Source organism: Glycine soja, chromosome 1 (assembly GCF_004193775.1).
Source record: "Glycine soja cultivar W05 chromosome 1, ASM419377v2, whole genome shotgun sequence".
In the NCBI taxonomy this organism is placed as follows: domain Eukaryota; kingdom Viridiplantae; phylum Streptophyta; class Magnoliopsida; order Fabales; family Fabaceae; genus Glycine; species Glycine soja.
The window spans coordinates 48,130,706-48,147,725 of NC_041002.1; the positions used below are offsets into that span (position 1 = coordinate 48,130,706).

Here is a 17,020-nt window from a genome sequence, read left to right on the forward strand (position 1 = left end):
ATAATCTTCCGTGCAAGGAAAGGAAAATACTAATCAAATTGACTTCGTTGAACTGTATATTTGCAATCTACAGTTCAATGCATTCCAATGAAACAAAAATGTTCTAGTGTTGAAAAGAATAAAACAAAGTTCTGTTTTGCTTTTTCCTGTTTGCATGTTTTATGGTATAGTGTGTGTGTGTGTTCATTATTTTTCTTGTAAATTTATCATATTCAGGCTCAACTAGAAGATCGTGAATTCATAGTCAGCTACCGGAGCTACATTTAGAAAACAACAAAACATTGAAGCATTTGAAACATGTCAAAACTTCTGGTGGCTCCTAAATGTTAACAACTTGAATTTGTCATGCAGCATGCATCAAGGTTGAACTACATAGACATACAGAAAAAGACCAAAATTCAATGGACCATCACTCCATCAGCACACCCTCCTATTGGAGTGAAATAGCCTTAGTTCATGGAAATTGGGAAAATATAAACCTACTCAAGCATCTACCATACAACTGCATCATACTTCTACAGTCTGGTTTTGACATCATATCTTAAACTAGAATGCAAAAGTTTCATGTGTTAAAACACGTATGCTTGAAGAATTCAAGCTTTGCCAAATTCTGATTTCTCACAAATGAAATCGAGTGTCAGAATCTCAGGTGAGTACAGATAATATTTACAATGTATTCCTATATTTTTGTCCCAAAACAGTTGTTTATACAAGATATCTAATCATTACTGAGGCATAAGAATGAAGCTCTCAGATATTTCAGCACATATAGTGAAGGAATCGATAAACTTTTTGGTTCAGATTTAACCAAGAAACTTCTGGCTTCGTCATCAGTAACTTCACTGTATAAAGAAACCAAATAACAAATTATTATGCAATAAAGAAGAAAAAACACTTTATATGAATTGAATCACGACAAAAGTCATAATACAAAAATCTGTCTATAGCTTCTGTTTTGGAGATCAAGGTGAGTTCCTTAGAAGCAAGATATTCACAGAAACTATGAAGGTTTTTCTCTTGACAGAAATTACATAGATGTTTAACGAAATCATTGAACTGTTTTGGTTCCTTCACAAACAAAAAATTGTTAATTTAATAAACTACAAAGCAAAGGCAGATAAAACAAAGAAATTTAAAGAGTGATAACAAATGAATTAACAGTTGAACAGGGAAAATCCTAACCGTCTTTTATGTGCAGGAATAAGGGAGATGGTTACCTGCTCAAGGATGCAACCCTTGCAAAGCACAACTAAACATTCCAGTGCTTTAGGATAGTTATCTCCTTTGTGGGAGTCCTCCACCAGGTCAAATATTTTGGTTTTCATTTCATTAATTGCTTTCACGACCTAATCTGGACTATCTCTGCGTGAAATCAAAGCTTCAAAATCTTGAACTGGAGTCAGATCCCCAATTGTCTCGACTTTAACAGATGATTTTCCGACAAGATTGGCTGGTTGAGCAGTAATTTTCCTTTAACCTCTTCATCATTTGAAGAAGATCTCTTTCCTCCCAATAAATGCCTTGACTTTTTCTACAGCGAGATATTTTGAATGTAAATCACAATTGTTGTTTGTACTTTGTAACAAAAAGGAGCAAGCAAAGCATACACTCTTGCCAAGGGATTTCCCTTTAACTCCAAAGACCTACGAAATGAGTCTATTACAGATTTGATTGGCAAAAGCAGGTCAGCATCAGGCTCTGTAACTTTCTTGAGTGTGTCATCAAGAGGAGGTACTGCCACATCTGGATCCTTCGATTTCAGCTCAAGATAACAATAAAAACGCTGAAGATTGAAGAAATATCTGATAACTTTATCTTAAGATTACCTTATTTGGGGAGTTAGAGGATAGTTTATTAGAGATCAATGCTAATATTTTCAGTGGGGTAAATAACCTGATATCTTTTAAAATATACTAGGTAGCAAGGATTAAGCATACCTCTCCACATCTTAACTCTAGCCAACAAGACATGCTAAATGCAGATTCAAACCTCAAGTCATGATCATAACTCAAGTTAAACAATCCCAAGTCAAAAATGAAACTTCAAATCCTTCTGAGAGGAAAAAACAGAATAAAAAAGAAAAATGGAAATATTAGTGAATAAAGGCAGAAATGAGAACATAAACAAGATACATGAGTGGATAGAATAAGTACCTCTAAAACTGGATTTGGTGTAAGGTCGGGTAGCAAAACTTCCTCTTGCCCATGTGGTGCAAGATCAAGCGTTTTTATTAAGTTAGCTGCAGCCTCTAGCTGTTGTCCATTTGGCTGCCACGATGCTGGGAAATTAGTGAAGGAAGCGAATTGAAACTCTCACACGTCCTCAGCAAAAGGAAGTACATTTATGTAAAATGAATCATGCTGCACAGCAAAATCAGAGAACCAAGAAATAAATAAAAATGAAGAGGCAAAATTGAAGCCAGAACAGATAAACCAATATAAAATACAAGAAACAGACAGAAAAAACCTACAATATTTTCTCTATTGGATAAATTGGGTGTCAAGACCCCCAATGACAACATTCGCTTGTCCCCGTCTCCAAACACAACGTAATATTGCCACCTTATTCATTTCCTTCATAGCCCTTGCTACAGCAGAAACTGCAAGCCTCTTGTATTTCCAGGTTCAGGTAGGAAAACATACACATCTTTCATGTAATGGTGTCTTTTGTGAACATTTCATTTTCAGACAGGGAGAAAAGAAAAATAAAGAGTCAGGAAATCTCCATTAATAAATTCGAATCAAACATATTCTTTTAAAGCATATACAGTCCTACCTAAATACATTAGAAGAATCAGTAAATCCCAAAAGCTTCTGAACTCTAGTACTCATAATATATTTTGACTTTGTGTTTAGCAAATTTATCATTTGGAGGAGCCTTATCAGAATATTTCTTCCGAGAAGGAAATTTCTCTTCAGCTGTTTTCTTGTAAACCATTACCTGATTATCAATAACATTTTCATGAAAACAAAATGCTTTTTTTTTTACTTAGAATGTATCATTTAAAAGACAAATTGAATAAATAAATAACCCACTTGCATGGAGCACCTACTTGATAGACTGAGAAGAAAGAAAAATAAAGACACGGTAAATAATTAATCTTCAACTCCAAAACAAATTATATTCATTATTCTAACATAAGATTAAAAGAAATGTGATGTTAAATATTAAGATGCAGATGCAAGAGAAAACATTGGCTATGCCCCTCCACGGTCTCCTTGCCTCAAAATCTTTTAACTTTAATAAGTGATAAATTGTCCATGGAGTCATGGTACATGGACAACTCAAAATTGGAGCATTTGATATTTGATAATCATTTACAGTAGAAAAAAACATTTGTAAGATGGCATAACAACGTTAAATATCAAACTAATACCACAATGAAAAAGAAAAACATGTGAAATGATATGATTTATCAACTGTGATGGGTTCATCAGATAAATGAATATAAATGGCATTTAAAAAGTTCATTCATCATGTGCTGGAAATTAAATTTATTTATATACATAGATCTCACCTTAATGCTCAGTTTTGGACTGAATTCAAGATTCCCTCTGAAAACTGTAACTGGAGTTATATTTCTTTTTCTAAGAGCACCAAACAAAGAAATTGGATTCTCCACATACGACAGTCTTGTTGATGTTTCTTTTGAAAAAATATTTAATAAGCGATCATTCTCATCCATTATTCCCTTGTTTGCATCTTGACTAAGCTTTCCTCTCAGAATTATACTTTCCATTTTCATAACATGGGCAGTCATTTGGTTGGCAATGGTGGTAACTTGCTCTTCCATTGTTCCTTCATCAGATTCTTTTATTAGACATTGTGCATTTGTAATAAGACAGAGACGTTTCTTTCCCTTGTTTGTTACTCCAATTTTTTTTATTAACATATCCTTGCCAACAATGACACAGCATCAAGAACTAACATCAAAGTCAAGGTACGCAGAAAAGGATAAAAGTGAGCTGATGAGGTAAAATCAATGGCAGTAGGAAAGGATCAACTTCCTATTGGAAATTTAAATAATTAATCTTATAAAGTTTTGCTACTGATTACATCACCTGATTTTAATAAGACAAACATAATGATTTTCAGGAAAATCTAAATATAAAAATCATGCAAAAAAAAATATTGTTGACAAAAATTAAGTAAAACAAAGAGTTGCTCTTTAAGAAAGCAAGCAAATTGTACAACAGAAACAGAGGTTTTGTTTATGTAAAGAACTAGAGATATATAGCAAATGATTAGAAAAGCAAAATAAAAAAAATGAAAGATATATGGCATTAAGTAATACAGTGTAACCAGAAATGCAAATCTCCGGCATCTTGTATAGTCTAAAAGTAAAGAACTAGCAAAAGAATATACTTTTTGCCAGAAGCAAGCATGAATATTTTGATGCAGCGGAAAACTCAAAATCATATAATATTTTGACAAGATATTAAAAAAATACCATTAACAAGTAAAAAGTAGCATTATGTAAAACCAAGAAAGTTTTATTGTATTAAAACCAAGAACTTTATGGATACAATCACCGTCAGTTGTTCCTCGAGGCAGTTGTTACTAAAGCCTCCAAAATATCTCCATCCACAACTTTAGTATCTTTCAAAACCACCACATGTTGATACCCACCCACTTCCGTAGTAAGTTCATTATTAGTATCTGAAAAAATGTCAACACAAAAACAGGTGAGGAAGGCCCTTGATCAAATTCCATCACAGTAAAAGACAGAATTTAAAGAAAATAAATAGCAAAGTACAAGCAGGATTCTTCCAGTGACACATAGAAGCATGATTGCATGGATAGTTAGTAACAGTAACAACAGGAAATCAAAAGGTAAAAACTCAGTTTAGTCAACAGGGCAAAGATCTATGAAGCATGAACATCTTTCTTGTTCGAAGTATCACTGTGTCGGATATGTTTTTGAGACCGACACATCCCACATTTATCCAACACTTCTTATTAGGTGTTTGATTTCAAAAATACTTTTTGTTAGCTTGAATACTTAAATTGTCACCTTTATATAACTAATACACTTGAAAAATCATAGAAGATTAGTTTAAAAAGATGAATATAACATCAATTTAAATATTTTATCATATGTTTCTCATATTTCATTTAACTAGAATCTCTTTGTTTGTGTGTTATGTGGTGTCCTTGTGTCCTATATTTTAGACATTAACCGTGTTGAAGTGTCCGTGTCATGTCAGAATCCGTGCTTCATCGGCAAAAATTCTATTTAGAATGTGAATGAAACACAGCAGAAGCAAAAGAAAATCAATGAAGATCCGATAATTTCTTAGGTCTTGCTCCCCATTTCTGCATTACAGATAGCTACCATTTTCAGTGCATGGAAAACTTGGAAATTACATGACAACAAAATCAGTAATGAAACCAATAAAAACCAAGTCAACATGATCCATTGCATAGTAAAGACTAAAATGAGTGAGTACCTTCAGTTTCAAATAAGACTATTCCCACTTCATCATATTTGCTATAGATCAGCTGCACATAAAACAAAACAAAAACAAAAGGATCATGTTATTGAAGCTATCAACCAGCAAAACCAAACACACAAGATTGACATAAGAAAAACCAAAAAAAAAAAAAAAATGAAACTTTGAATAGAAAAGAGTGTGGGAATGATTACTACCTTTTCCTGTACTAGCATGGAGCAGACTTTCTCAATTTCAGGAAGAACAGAATGCATGGATGGGCCCACATCAAGCAGCAAAAGCAAGGCATTTTTTTTTCCAATAATTTAATTGTGGCACCAAAAGACAAACACAAATTTACGCATTCAGAAGTAACGAAATTTACAATAATAAAAAGAAACTAAAACTGTTCCTAACATGATTCTATAGCGAAAGACCAAATTTTGAGAACGAGTCAGCAACATAATTAAAAAGAAAGATGGTAACATTCTAAATGGTGTTTCCCGGGAAAATGAGTAAAGTTGAAGCAAAACCCTAAACCTAGATAGCTGAAGCTGGGGTCAAAAGAAAAAATGGATGCTTCAAATGAAGAGCACGCTTTTCTTTCATGGACGGTGATATATCGGTGCATTTTTATTTTTATTTTTCAGTTGCAAAGGAACTTTGGAGCGAAATAAAGTTTGTAAAAGCATCGAAACCTTTCCTTTCTGTGGAACTGAATTTGTGAATCATTAGATTAATTACGAAATTCAAACACTGCATTTTAAACTAAAATCTAAACATCACTTAAAACATCCACTTTGTCCTCGTATAAAAGAAATTATCATAAGCCAAAACATACTAAGGATAAATCCTAGGCCCGAAGAAAACATCGTAATAACATTCTTTTTACTTTATTTCATCTCTATTTTTGTCTTCTAGTAGTATTTCCCCCCCTCCTTATTTCACTCCTAATCAAAACAAAATAGAGAAAAAATGAAACTCGGATGTATATGCGAATAGACATAATTTTCTAAATACATACTAATTAAAATTAAAAAATGTAAGCATTATTATTTTTACCAATTTGACAAAAACCTTTTCGTACAGAGATAAGCATTTGTGGATATTTTTAGTATCCAAAATTGTCCATTTTCTAAAAAAATCGAAATATATATTTATTTTCTAAATATCCAAATCCATAAAAAGGAGAAAGAAAAAACAAAAAAAAAATGTTGCGGAAACGAAGCGTCCCACCACCCACCTTCTTTTTATATTCATCATTACATGATTCACATCTCATTCCATATTTTCGGGTCACATTCTCAAATTATTATAACTAATTTCGTCATGTGAAGATACGTTCATAAGTTCCTTAATTTTCTTGAACCTTTATTTTCAGCTCCCAACAATAATGGCTTCAATGGCATCTTCAAGCTCCTTCTGCAACCTCAAGTTTATCACCAAACCCAACAACAATGGTAGAACCAATGCTTCTTCTCTTCCCCGTATTGTATTCTGTCAGAAGCACAACGATGACACCCCCACCGACCAAATCAACCGAAGGTTCTTACTTCTTCACACTCACACTCTCTCACTCCTTCTTTCTATTGATTATTTATAACTATTCATACCCATCTTCTGAAATCTCTTTACATTTCAATTCTTTTTGTGTATTGAAGAGAACTCATATTGAGAAGCAGTGAAATAGCGACCATTGGTGCCATCTTCAACTTCGGGTACCCCTCCTCTGTTTTTCCTCGGTTTTTTTCTTTTTTGGAAAATTTAGTTTTTTCATTTTATTTTGAATGTAAATTGTATTCAAGATTTGATTTTGTTGGTGGGTTTGGAGACCCTTTTGGATTTTAGTTTCAGTTTTGTATTGTATTGGAAATGGGTGGTGGTTAAAAAAGAGAAAATTGAGTTTGGGTTTTGTGTTTTGGTGGTGCAGTGGGAAAAAACCTGATTATCTTGGAGTGCAGAAAAACCCACCAGCATTAGCTCTGTGTCCGGCAACTAAGAACTGCGTGTCAACCTCTGAGAATATCAGTGATCGCACACATTATGCTCCTCCATGGTTAAAGTTCCCCTCTTTTTCTTATTTTAATTTTCACCTTCGATTTATGGGATTATATGAATTAAATGCAATTTTTTTTACTTGTCTGTTTGGATAAACAACTTAGTTAAGTATTCATCATGTAAGTGCTTATGTATAAGTTGTTTCTATAATAAATAAAAATGAGGAGGGAAAGTTATTCCAAAAATCACTTTAAAAGAGGTACTCACTTTATTTTAATTATTGATTTTTTTAAAATTTAATGATTAAGATTAATTATTTATTATAATTATTAGATTCTAAAAAAATAAATAATAAGGATAATAAATAACTCTAAAAAAATTATTCTTAGAGCAAGTTGATGTTTTCCTAAAAAAAATATATAAATTGTTTATATAAGTCGTAAGCTTTTCGGAAATTATTCTTGAAATCTTATTGAAATAATCTGAAAACAACTTTTTTTTACATGATTTGAAAACAACTTATAGACATATCATAATCACATATCATTAAGTTATTTTATTAAGTCATTTTCATAATTTATTTCAAACACTTACATAAATACTTATAAGAGAAAATAAAATAAAATTAATTTCTTTATAAGCTATAAAATTAGTTAATGTATAAGTCAATAGGTAGAAGCTCTCTCGTATTAACTCTTCAAAAGTTTATTTTTTAACTTATATATAAGCTAAATTTAACTTAAAAGAGAAACTTATTTCATTTTTTCTCTTCCTTTCTTTTCTAGTAAATGTTTTTATAAAAGTTTACCCAAACAGAACTTTACACAAGTACTTATAAGATAAGTCTAATTAAGCTTTTTCAAACATGCTCAAAGTTAAAGTGTTTCCATAATGTTTTTTTGGGCCTTAATTTTCGTCAAGTAACTTGTGATGTCAAAATTGCGTGTTGAGGAGGGTCTGGTCAACTAGATTTAGGAGATAATTAAGCAGTCAGGGTTTATTTATTTATTGGATTTAATCCAAAAGGAACCTATGACATATTTGTGAGAATCACGTTGCAATAGATAATGGTGCACTTGGAACAATTTATCACGTTTTAAACCACGTGAAAGTAGTGCAACCGATATTGGACTATTGACTGTTGAACATTGTTGACTTGACATAAGAAATGAACTATTGGTCACACACGCATTGGCCGGTGAAAGTAGTGCAATCTTTACTTTTTCTTTTTTTGAAATTTTTTTTTTCACTACCTTTGGTCCTTGTATTGAGCATGGTCCCACCAAAATCCAAACTTTATTATTGGACATAGATGAATCATGATGTCACTTTGTTTTAATATTTTCATTCTTTTTCAGGAACTATAATCCTGAAGGTAGGAAAAAACCTGTGAGCAGGGAAGAAGCAATGGAGGAACTTATAGACGTGGTAATAAATGCAACTGAACTGAAATCTTGAGTTATCACTGGATTGAAATTTTCTTTTCCTTCCCTCATTTTATCAACATTGATTATAATTTATAAAATTTATGAAAGGAGTGATAGTGAATATACACTTTGTAACACTATTTCTAATACACTTTCTATTATCGGTTAAAATTTATTGAAAACAGTGTTGTTAAATGGCGGCCATGGCGGCGCCATGGCGGAGTTGCGTAACGGTTTTCTGAAAAAACGCCACCGAATAACGGTGGCGTGGCGGATTAAAGATGGCGGCGCCATGGCGGCCGCCATAGCCATGGCGGCCATGGCGGATGTGGCGGGGAGGCGGAAAATGGCAGAATTTTTTTTTTTGTCCGCGGTAGGAGTTGGGCTGACCCGATCCAACCCTACCCGAAAACTTAATGAAAACCATGACCCCCCCTACCTTTCAGAACGCTGCTGCAACCCTCGAAGCTTCAACATAGCGCGACCTCGGAACCAGCCACGACCCCTGCAACCAGCCTCGGAACCAGCCGCGCTTGACCCGCTGCACACAGCAGCCAGCAGCGACGACCCATGGCGTGAACGGCGGCGACGAGCACGGCGTGAACAACGGCGACGCGAACGGAGAAGACGACCCAGAACCGCGACCTCGACTTATACGGGTGGGTGGGCCAAAGCCTTTTTTTTGTTTTTGCTGCTTGACACCCCTTTTTTATGTCTGCAGCTTTTTTTCCGTTTTTCTATTTGACACCCCCTTTTACTTTCGACAGTCCCATTTTTAATTTTTTTTTCTATTTGACACCACAATTTTTTTTTCTGTTCAGTCCTCTTTTAAATGGCTGAACCATCATCCTCTTTAATGAGTTTATTTGGTGTTGGTACTTGATTATTGTATGAACTCATGAAACTTTTTTAGTTTATTTGAATGCAATCCTTTGTTTTTTTCAATTTCAATGAGTTTATATATATGTTTTTTTTTTTTTTTGGTCCGCCATGACTTCCGCCATTTTCCGCTACGCCATCCGCCATATTTTTATGGCGGATTTTTTACTTTCCGCCATGAACCGCCATCCGCCATTAACAACATTGATTGAAAATTATGAAGTCATGAGAGGAGCTCATTGAATAAAGAGTGAGAACTTACATGATTTTGTAATTTCTAATAATTTTTTACTATTAATAAAGAGTGTATTTAAATGGGTATGTTTTTGAACATTTTTCTAATTTCTAATCGATTTGTAATAATAGCTGGTTATTTGCACTTTCCCAATCATTGAAGTAAAGTTAAACCAGTTCCGGATAATTTTACAGATAGAATCAACAACACCAGACAAATTTTCACCACGGATAGTTGAAAGGAAAGAAGACTATATTCGTGTGGAGTACCAAAGCTCAATCTTGGGGGTAAGTGTAACTTACATCTAAGGAAACTCATCATGAAGAAAAATTATCCTTTTATACATTTTAGATGATATCAAGATTCAAGAACCATCTTTAATTTCCTTCTCCCTTTTTTCTGTCATGTGCTAACAGTTTGTGGATGATGTTGAGTTCTGGTTTCCTCCGGGTAAGGGTTCTACTGTGGAGTATCGTTCTGCATCTCGGTTGGGAAACTTTGATTTTGATGTGAACAGAAAAAGAATAAAGGTATGATTCCATAATTCATATGTGCTTTCTCTATAGTTAGATAAAGAAATTCTTGGTTCCAGGGTAAAACTCCCCTTTCCTTCATGTCATGTGAAGCATTTTTTACTCAAGTAGATCCACTAAATTTGAGTCTCAAATGTTTTAACTTTATTCTAAATGTTTTAACTTTATTTGAGTCTCAAATGTTTTAACTGAAGGTAAATTTGGTTAACTATGATCAGAAATACATTAACAAGAGTTGAAGAATATTTTTTATGTACAATAAAGAGAGTATTTGCTCGAGAGAATGTAAATCCTTTTCTAAATATTTTTGTGATGAAAAATAATGGTTGCTGGCAGGCACTGAGACAAGAGTTGGAGAAGAAAGGATGGGCATCTCAAGACACCATATGATGAAAAAACTTAGGCAGAATTCACATCAGCATCTAAGAAAATATTGTTTCATATACATTGTAACCTTGTATACTTTTGTATTAGATACAAAATCTCACAAGATCATTGAAAGCAAACTCTTCATGATTATTGGAATTGTAGAAATGATTGAGAACAGTACTTCAAACTCTCGGGGGAAGGAATGAAATGAAGATGTTACCCATATCTTTTTGAACTTCATTAATTGGTCCACTTATTTACTCTTTCGCTGAGTTCAATCTAACAATGTAGCATTCTTGTTTCAAGAATTTTATGTTGTGTTGTTTTTCAAATGCATTTGCCATGATTCACCTTCGGTGCATATAGCATTTGGAATCTGATTATAATAGGAGCATTGCGGAGACCAAAAACAGGGTGCATTTTGACTTTGGTAACTCTGGTTCTCAATTCACTTCCATACGTTGTTCAGAAATTGTTCAATCTTATAATTTAGAAACTGTCTAGTTATAATGTGAACAGACTAGTACTTGTTCAAATCCATTTCACTGGAATTACCATGCTTAATTTCGCTTCATGTGAAAAACCCACCACGTCATTTTTTAAAATTCTAGAAGCATTTCATACATTCTCAATCCAAGTCTGGTATCTCCAACAATAAATTTCTGTGTAAAGCATTTTAGGATGGCAATTTGAAGCCTAACTCCCTGCGAAAGCATCCACAGTAAGTTACAAGTTTATCCTACAGTCAAATGGTAATTTATGTATGTAATGTAACACAAACTTACTGTGTATATATCTATCTCAGTTGCTGATGCAAAAACAGTTTTGACCAGATCCACTGCTTCTGTTTCAGAGAGTGGAGTAACAGCATCATGAAACTAAATAAAAAAACTAGTTTAAAAACAATTATCTTGGGATGACCCCAATGATTTGCAGGTCAACCCAAAAATATGCATTTTTTTGTAATTTAAAAAATACACATTTAAAATTACACATTTCACTGTAACTAACATGTTAACTGTAGGGTTATATAGACCTGAAAAAAAATACAAAGTTGTTTAAATGTGATTCTGTGAGTTCTCTCATTTTAATTATGTTCTTAAGTGAACTATGTAGACCTTGCCAATTATCTTCGTTCTAATCACCAAACTGCCATTCGAGCCATCATTGGATATTGCTCAATGCTCTGTTCTACTCGTTTAAACAGGTCTTAATTTCTTAAGCACAAATTCATATTCATTTAAATTTACAGGTCAGCCCATGGGCCATGGGAGAAAGCTTGGCTGAGAAGTGTAACACACTCCTAATATTATTAATATTATTGGTTAAAATTGATTAAAAACTATAAAATCAGGATAAGCTTCTGAAATTGATTAAAAACTATAAAACTGATTAAAAAGGTAACTAGCATAATTTTGAAATAAGGATGAATAATTAAAAATTCAACATGAAAACATAACTGATAATGTTACATAATACTCTATCTTTACATATATATATAACTCAATCTGTTAAAAAAAAAACATAGTATATATAACTCAATGACCCAAAGTAAACTTAACTGAATCATTTTAAAGAACAAAAGAAACTAGGAATCAAATAGTAATTCATGCGAGAGGTTTACACAATCATCTAGTAATCCTCAACGTACTATGATCCTAAGTAAAAGCAAAATTATAAGAGAACTTTAAAAGGTAATGGGCTGTCTGTTAGGCCATGATTCTATCTTCTCAAAATACTTGGGAGGAACAACACCAACAAAACCTTCAGTCAAGATCACCTTGTTGTAAAAAATTTAAAGCTTCATACCTTCGGAAAAAATATATAGAAGTAGCAATCAACAGTCTTATTTGTTGTAGATTTTACTTTTTATCGACAAACAACAAAAAAAATCAAAACTGGTACACGTTTAGTTCAGAACATGTTTGGCTTATTATCATATCATACCTTCTAATGCTTTTCTAACATCTAGAAAGATCAGAACATTGGCATCCTGCCTCATACCTGGAAAAACAAAAAGATGTAGATGAGTAACTGGTACACAAGAGGCCAGTCAAACTACTAGAATTTACTGCATCTAAGGGAATTACTGAAAAATACTAAAGATCATGCTACACATAAGTACTTGATAAGACGAGACCGTCTTCTTCAAAGAATTCAGTAAAATGGTTCATGCAAGAACTTTAATATTCTAAACAAATTTCATAGGACACAGTAATGCCCATGTCAGCCAAAAAAAGGAGACTTCCAATTCCAAGGTTTCCACCCTCCAACAGATAGGTTGTGAAGGAGTAAAGAGATCCTAATAGATCCAAGCTGTGATCATTAATGGTACCTCTGATAGATAGTGTATTGCTAAATTGAAACAACTATCTATAATATGATTAATCACTTGCAAAGAAATTATTAGTCACTAATAAAGCACTAACGTATGCAGGTATTTTTGCTTCTGAGTTACTAACTGACTTAGCTAAACCATATTTGAATCTCTTTCATGAAATAAGTTTAAAATTCCTATTATTCTGGATTTTGGGAAAAAAACACACAAGTTAAAGGGTAAGAGGCAAAACTAGAAATTTGTCAATTGGATTCCATGTTTGGTACCAATCTACATTATCAATCATAATAGACATCTTTATTGTCATTCCTTCTGTATTTTAAAGCTGAGAACCATACTACCATCCTTAATATTCCTGAAGGAAAATTAACTTGCCTAACCAAAATAAAACAAAGATATCTAAATTTGAATTTCAATGTGTAAATAGGATCCGTTTTAAATAGTATATCACATTACCACTAATTACTTCTCCATCTGTTGGTAAACCACAAGAGAAATGAACATGCAATCTCTTCATACACTTCAGACCAGATCCTAGAATTGATGCCAAGTTCTTTCTGTAGGTTCCATGCACACAAACTGCATATAGTGGGAAAACCAAGCATATGAAACAAATAAAATAGCAATACAGAAAAAATTAAAATTTATTGAATGACGTGAAAAGACAGATATGGTGCTCTTCAGTTATTAGAATTGTGTTAATAAAAATTACAATATGCACTTCAGTAACCATAAATATGGCAACATATACCCCAATTAAAAGATAATTTTAAATTATAAATATGTACATAACATTCAGAAGTGAGTGCATTGCTATGTACAGTGTTCACCAAGACTCTAGTATATCATAACATATCCAAATCTCCAATAACTACGCACCTGGAAATTCTTCAGCTGAAAGGATTGGTTTCAATAAGCTTTCAGTTTCAACAGCCTGTAGACAAAAGGTCAATAATTGTAGTGTAAGGGCAGATGAACAAAATTAACTGTTAAACATAACATAAATGACAACATTAATCTAATATTTAACTGTTAATATCAGTAGCTGACTCTCTTGAGTCTGGCATAGTGTACATGTCTCTTCTAAAGGCATTATTGGGAGGAGTGAAGTTTGAGTTATGGGTTCCAGAATTCTGCAGTACATGTGCTCCACACATAACATTCACATCCTCTTTTTCAGCATTGGTTTGGAGGTGATGGTGCAGAAGACACTGCAATAATCACTAGACTTTGGCTTCTTTAATTTTTTGTTCTTGCTGGCTGCAAGGTAAAAAGCTTCCCAGTTCCCACCTCCACCTAAATATACAAGAGGACATGCATAAGTCATCTAAGAGTGCCTTTAGGTCAGCATATGCTAACCTTGCTTTGGATATTGATTTTACAAAATTGATTTTGACTATAATTAGATTTGAAATGGAGAGGTTTATATTGAGATTCTCAAATTTATAGTAACGCATGAACTTTTTCTTCCTTTTAGTCAAACATGCTTTAAAGAGCAAACTTGATTTCAATCTGTAATAACGGAGCATTACAATTTTGTTGTGAAATCACATTTATAAAAATAAATGCACGTCCAAGGAACATGCAATAAGTGATCCTTCATGTGAGGAAAGAATTATGCCCAAACTTTGCCTAATTTATATCAGAATTTACAAAAGTAAATCTCCTAATCAGTTGTCATGTTAAGCAAGCTAGCGTCTCATCAATTCTCAATCCGGTTTTATTTGGCAGTTACAATTTTGTTGTGAAATCACATTTATAAAAATAAATGCACGTCCAAGGAACATGCAATAAGTGATCCTTCATGTGAGGAAAGAATTATGCCCAAACTTTGCCTAATTTATATCAGAATTTACAAAAGTAAATCTCCTAATCAGTTGTCATGTTAAGCAAGCTAGCTTCTCATCAATTCTCAATCCGGTTTTATTTGGCAGTATACTTCTGAAGAAATTTGTGTGGTTCATTGTTCAAGCACACAAGTACACATGAAATTATGCATAATATAATTGAGCATAGACTAAGTGAGAAGAGAGGGAGGTTTCTCCTACTCAGTTTCTTTTTTTTGTTTTGTTTAACCAAAGTTATGTGAGGCTTCTTATTTGCATCCAACTAATCTTCTCTATCAAGTCGGTTCACTTTGGGATAAAGTAATACCTCCTTTTTAGAATTAATTAATCAATGTATCTATATATATGCCAATTAAGCTCCTCCTTTTTTTACTCCAAAAACATATGCATTATAAAAACAATTGTTGTAATAAATAAGCAACAAAAATGAGGGTTGATGTCTGCTGATATTGGTGTTTTGGAGGAACAACAAAGGGCACCAAACTGGGCGCTGCTCTGCTAAGACAACAATTGAATCCATCGCCTGATTCGGAACACCTGTAACGGAACCCTAGGCAGACTCAGGACACTCCCTTCATGCTGACCCGTGTCCCTCCAGAACATCAACACCCTCCCACGGTGACACCTTCCACACATTTTATTACTCCCACTTGGGTTACAGGCACGAGTCACCATGCCCAGCACTACTGTGCCTCTTCCCATCTCATTATAAACACTCGACATATATTTCATACAAACGATGTGGGACTTGCATGCGCTTGCCCTTCGTTTTTTCCTTTACAATTGTCTCCCTTGTTTAACCATGCAAAACAACACGTGAAGAAAGTGCAATTCACAAAAATAAAACAGGCCCTATCTCTTTAATCAACACATCTTAATAATTAGTCTGCCATCTTACTATTTGCACCCAATAAATATCAACTGCATAAGTGGGAGTCATCAATTATCTATCTTTAGCCTAGTTGGATTGATAGGTGTGTTTGGATTGCCATTTCAAGCTTTCAAAACAGACATTTACACTTTTCAAAGGAGGACACAGAGAAGAGTGTTGTGTCATTGAGCTTAATGTATTTCATATTGGGATAAATTATTTTCCAAATACATACACTCTAGGAGTGCGATTAAACATTCAAGTTTTTTAATCACTGGTATCTTGAAACGTTAATAGGATGTGGGTGTTTTTGTGGGTGCAATTTAGTAAATGTTATATCGAAAGTGAGAGAAATTCAAGACTTGAAAACGTCGTTAAATCGCATCACGGCCTTCATTGGAACCCACGATAGGATCAAACATATAGGATGAGTCTGGGGAAACTCAAATATACCTTCATTGTTTTTATTTTATTTCACTTAATAATAGGATGTTGATAGCTGGATAATTATTGTCCATCCATTAAGACTACAAATTTTTTTTTTCTCTTTGGGAGATAACACAATGAATGTAACAGAACATCAGAATTATTTGCTGAGTGTGACACAAATATTGGATCGTTATCACTGATTACCTTTAAAGATCCTCTCAAACTCCAATTTTCTAATAGGTAAGGTAAAACCCGTTAACACTTTCTGGGTCTTTGTTCATAACTTCGTGAGCACATTCACCTTTCTAGTAACAGTTCTTGCATTTTGATCAATATCTCACACAAATTGATGTTCTCTTACAAAGTGATGTTATCCTTGTTACATTCTCAAATTCATCAATAGAACTAATTTAAAAAGCATAGGATTTGGTTTAGAAAAATTTGTCAAAATTAAAACCACAGGAGTTTTGAACCTAACAAATGAGGTGAGACTGTTCCATAAGCCTATTTGCCCATATATTTTTACTATAAACAAATTCCTGTTTAATTCATTTTTTCACATTCCTTTTACTCCTCCAAAGGATTATTCTTCAAAAAATAATAGATATAAAAACATATATTACAGAAACCTTTTTGTAAAGCTTATCAAAGCACATCCTCTT

General features: G+C 33.3%; 1 protein-coding gene and 2 pseudogenes across 2 annotated transcripts; 1 reads left to right on the forward strand and 2 right to left on the reverse strand.

Moving 5' to 3' along the window:
- Positions 1-848: 848 nt before the first annotated feature.
- Positions 849-5,758, reverse strand: LOC114390210 (annotated as a pseudogene).
- A 944-nt stretch (positions 5,759-6,702) lies between these two features.
- On the forward strand, positions 6,703-11,026 carry LOC114417665. Of its 2 annotated transcripts, none has more exons than XM_028382769.1 (7): positions 6,703-6,977; positions 7,094-7,150; positions 7,363-7,488; positions 8,789-8,858; positions 10,166-10,258; positions 10,388-10,501; positions 10,841-11,026. In XM_028382769.1, exons 1-7 carry the CDS (start codon positions 6,826-6,828, stop codon positions 10,892-10,894), a joined length of 666 nt encoding a protein of 221 aa, XP_028238570.1. In that variant the 5' UTR covers positions 6,703-6,825; the 3' UTR covers positions 10,895-11,026. The 2 variants fall into 2 exon arrangements, with proteins under 2 accessions (XP_028238570.1, XP_028238575.1); XM_028382774.1 differs by having other exon boundaries at positions 8,789-8,855.
- A 1,534-nt stretch (positions 11,027-12,560) lies between these two features.
- Positions 12,561-15,760, reverse strand: LOC114390301 (annotated as a pseudogene).
- Between the last annotated feature and the right edge of the window lie 1,260 nt (positions 15,761-17,020).